Here is a 3,638-nt window from a genome sequence, read left to right as displayed (position 1 = left end):
ATTAGTTTTTCTTGTGAGCAGTCAGACATAAAAAATTAAAACAATGAACAATTCTTTATGTATTTTAAATTTTTGGTGTTTTTATTAATTTTTCGTAACTTTACTATTATCAATTTTTCATTGAAATATTTTCGAGTATTTACTGCAAAAGACATAACTTTTAGTTCGTATATATATATATATATATATATATATAGATATATCGCACCCTAAATACAAAAGGGTCACAACTCAAAATGTACTTCTGCTCAAATATGAACGAGACGTTATCAATAAAACGGTCCGCGGATGACATATGGCAAAAATAAATTTTTTGTTTTTTGGTAGGACTGTTATAAGCTTACATGGCAAATTTCAGCGAGATATGTCACATAGTTTGTTTTCTGTGCTACTGTAAACAAGTCAAGCTCGAGTGTGGAAAATTTTGAGTTGTGCCCCTTTTGTATTTAGGGTGCGATATATATATACGTACAAATGTATTTATTTATTATGTAAATTTTTTCTCGTTGTTTATGGATTTCACGTAATTCAGTTCACCCTAATGCCAACACTCCAGCGTACACCACCAAAGTGACTTCCTAATATATAATAAATAAATATTCCAAAATTTTAAATTTTCTACGAGTTAAAAATCATACTCTCGAATGTAAAAAAATGTATTTTTATAATTTATTAAATAAATCAGATGTCACATCCTTAGCTCATAATTTTTTCTTAAAAACTAACTTTTTTAATTGCAGAAAAACTAATATTCAAATGTCTTAACCCTAAAATCTTGCAATATGACCGGTAAAGTAAATAGCATGCTCATCTCGAATGATGAATACGAAAGGATGATCGGCAATGAAGGTTTTTGGATCCCACGGCAAGGACATTGGCACGCCCACAGCAACTGCGTAAAAAAGTAAATAAAGTGATTTTACCGTAAATATGTATTGAACAACATCCTTTGGTTCCACTTCAACTTACCACTGGCTGCTGCAGCTTCGCAACCAATCTCATTCACATCGATGAAAGCCTTGTGTTGGACGCGTGACACGCGTGTGCTAATCGGCGAGTTGTGGAACATATTGCTAAAGTCTGCTTCATCTGTGAACATAGTCCTGATGCCAAGCTATTGGTAGCAAAACAGTTTAATATATTAAATATTAATTTAATCCATGCAACTACTCATAAATTATATCAACCCCCTACGCACCTTCAGCAAGTACGGCTTCAGATCGGTATCGAATTCAAATTTGAATTTCGGCAAATTCACTGTTACACTGCTCCATTCCCAACGCTTTTCGAGCGCATTAAAGTCTACACCCTTCAATTTTTGTTCCAGCTCGTTAAGGCCGTTACGCTTGTTCGGCAATATGAACCACATGCGCAAATCGGTATTCTCAAAGAACAATTCAATCGCTTTGGCATCCAATTCTTCATAGTCAGCATAGTTGTACCAGTTGTCAGCGAACATTGTGGACACGTTCACCGATTCATTGTCGTTGATCCAAAATGGACGATCAGACGTTTCATCGTCCATAAAAGGACGTGCCCACTTGGCTTTGAAGTAAATAGCATTGACCAGCGCTACATTAATATCTGGCTCAATACTATCCAAAACATGTTCAATCTTGCCGTTCGTCTTCTTGGCAAGCCAATCGTTAATCAATTCTACAGCTTTCGGCTCATCGGTGAAATCCAATTGCTCAGCATCGGAATCGAAATATTTTCGTGCCGCATCACGAAATTCCGGCTCAATTACGAGCGCATCCTTGGCATAAATCTTGTTGGCGATCTCCAAAATAGTCTTGGGTTTGACGAATGAATGCAACAATTTGTAGTAACTTTTGGCGATGGTACTACGACTTTGTGACTGCGCATGTAAACTCTTCTGCAATTCGGTGGCAGTCTGGCCATCGGCGCCGTAGTAAGCCAAGCCTAACGCTGTTTGTATAGCCACAGGTGAGATGATCACATTCTCGTGCTGCTTATCGGCGGCGATTGTTTGAAAGAGCTCGGTAGCAAAAAGATTGCGATCCTGTATGGCATTGGCGGCAACATCGCGGCTTAACAAATGGTTGAATAAAAATAGGATGGCTAAAATGAATGTTAAATTCGATCAAAACTTTGCGTTTACCACACCACACGATTTTGCTCAAACAAATTATTTTGTTATTCAGTCACCCACCTATGAACCACCTCATGATTACAGTGCCGTAAAATTCAACTTTGTACGTTCGTAAACAAATTTCAATGCAAGACTAAAACTGGGAATGCCGGGACACCTTCAATTTATATACAACGCCAGTTAAACGAAAGTTCAAGAAACAAAACAAGACTAACAAAGAAAAACAGCGAAAGAAAGCCGATTAACATAAGTGTTGGTTTGTATGCACAAAAGAAACCATCCATAGGCTCAGAGACGATTATAGCCAAAGGAATAATAAAGCATGGCCAGAAAGGGAAGAGCAAACCATAGCAAACTGCCCACAAGTAAGCGAGCGAGAATCGAGAACAGTATGGAAGCAGAAGCGCAGGAGAGAGTTAAATTTGGTCATTTGGTGGCCAACAGCTCAGTGATCAGTGGTGAGTGCTCAGTGTTCAACAGCCATCATAATTTCGCACTCACTTACGCAAAGGTAAGAACAAAAAAGCTGCCTTGCATTACAAAGTGATTATGTTGGTGCGCTCATGGAGCAATGAGAGGTAACGTGAGAGTGTACATGCGTATGTATGTAAGTTTGGAAGAACATCATAATCGCTGTGGTGTAATATTCAACATTCATGCATGCGTAAATACTATAGGGTGGGCCATGTACAATTTGCTTTTTGATTCGGCTATAAAAAAAAATACCAGTCTAACGGTTAGGCGCGATAGAAGTGAAACCTTCCGTAAAACAAACTGAGAGAGAATGAGACGAAAGCAGCATTAGGAGCGGGATAATTATAGGTTCATTATAATATTGCTATAAAGTTCATATTTTATTTTCTTCATTTTATTTTATTATTCATCCTCAATGTTTTCAATTTCAACAAATGATACGAGTGGCTTATGACAGCTAAAATATGATACAAATGCTTTGGTTTCGATGTTGTCAACATATCTTTGAAATACCGCGTCAATTGTTGTTTTTGATCGTGTTGTCGATTCAGTGCGATTGTTACACATTTTTAAATTGAATGTTGTATTGAGAAAGTCAATTAAAGGAACCGCTGTGTCCAATGCAAAATTTACGTTAAAATCGCCACTTAAAATCATTGGAACTTTATCGTAATATTTTCTAAGTATCCGCGATACTTCTGGTGTATACTTTATTAAATTTTCGTGAATGAATTCCGTGATGCTACTTATTGATTGATTCGGTGAAATATAAATTGCCACAATTAAAACTGTTTTTCCATTGCTCAATCTGGTTTCGCATGCACACATATCTCCCACTTTAGAGAGCTGAACAGACAGTGATTCTAGTTGCTGTGCATTCAGATCTATCTGTGAAGTTACAATACGAGCACCGTCATTTTGATTGTGGTATATTGCATCACCGCCTGCAATTGCGGTAAATATTTAAAAATGAAAATATTTACGAATATAAAAATACGGACGCAATACAGCACACGCGGTTGCTATTATGAGCGTCGTAACACGTATATTA

The 3,638-nt window shown here is 37.0% G+C and overlaps 1 protein-coding gene across 1 annotated transcript; it reads right to left on the bottom strand.

Annotated features, from left to right (window-relative positions):
- Positions 1–669: 669 nt before the first annotated feature.
- LOC128866165 (serine protease inhibitor 42Dd) lies at positions 670–2,408 on the bottom strand. Its single transcript, XM_054106686.1, has 4 exons — positions 2,174–2,408; positions 1,199–2,082; positions 970–1,114; positions 670–892 (listed from the first exon to the last, which is right to left on the bottom strand). Exons 1-4 carry the CDS (start codon positions 2,187–2,189, stop codon positions 768–770), a joined length of 1,170 nt encoding a protein of 389 aa, XP_053962661.1. The 5' UTR covers positions 2,190–2,408; the 3' UTR covers positions 670–767.
- Between the last annotated feature and the right edge of the window lie 1,230 nt (positions 2,409–3,638).

This window comes from Anastrepha ludens, chromosome 6 (assembly GCF_028408465.1).
Source record: "Anastrepha ludens isolate Willacy chromosome 6, idAnaLude1.1, whole genome shotgun sequence".
Taxonomy (NCBI): Eukaryota; Metazoa; Arthropoda; class Insecta; order Diptera; family Tephritidae; genus Anastrepha; species Anastrepha ludens.
This window is presented reverse-complemented; position numbering and strand designations above follow the sequence as displayed.

Bases quoted from the DNA above. Each gene is read 5' to 3' on its own strand.
- LOC128866165 (XM_054106686.1), bottom strand. The intron at 1,115-1,198 runs GTGCGTAGGGGG...TGCTACCAATAG, and splicing joins TGAAGCCGTACTTGCTGAAG to CTTGGCATCAGGACTATGTT. The intron at 893-969 runs GTAAGTTGAAGT...TTTTTTACGCAG, and splicing joins CGAAGCTGCAGCAGCCAGTG to TTGCTGTGGGCGTGCCAATG.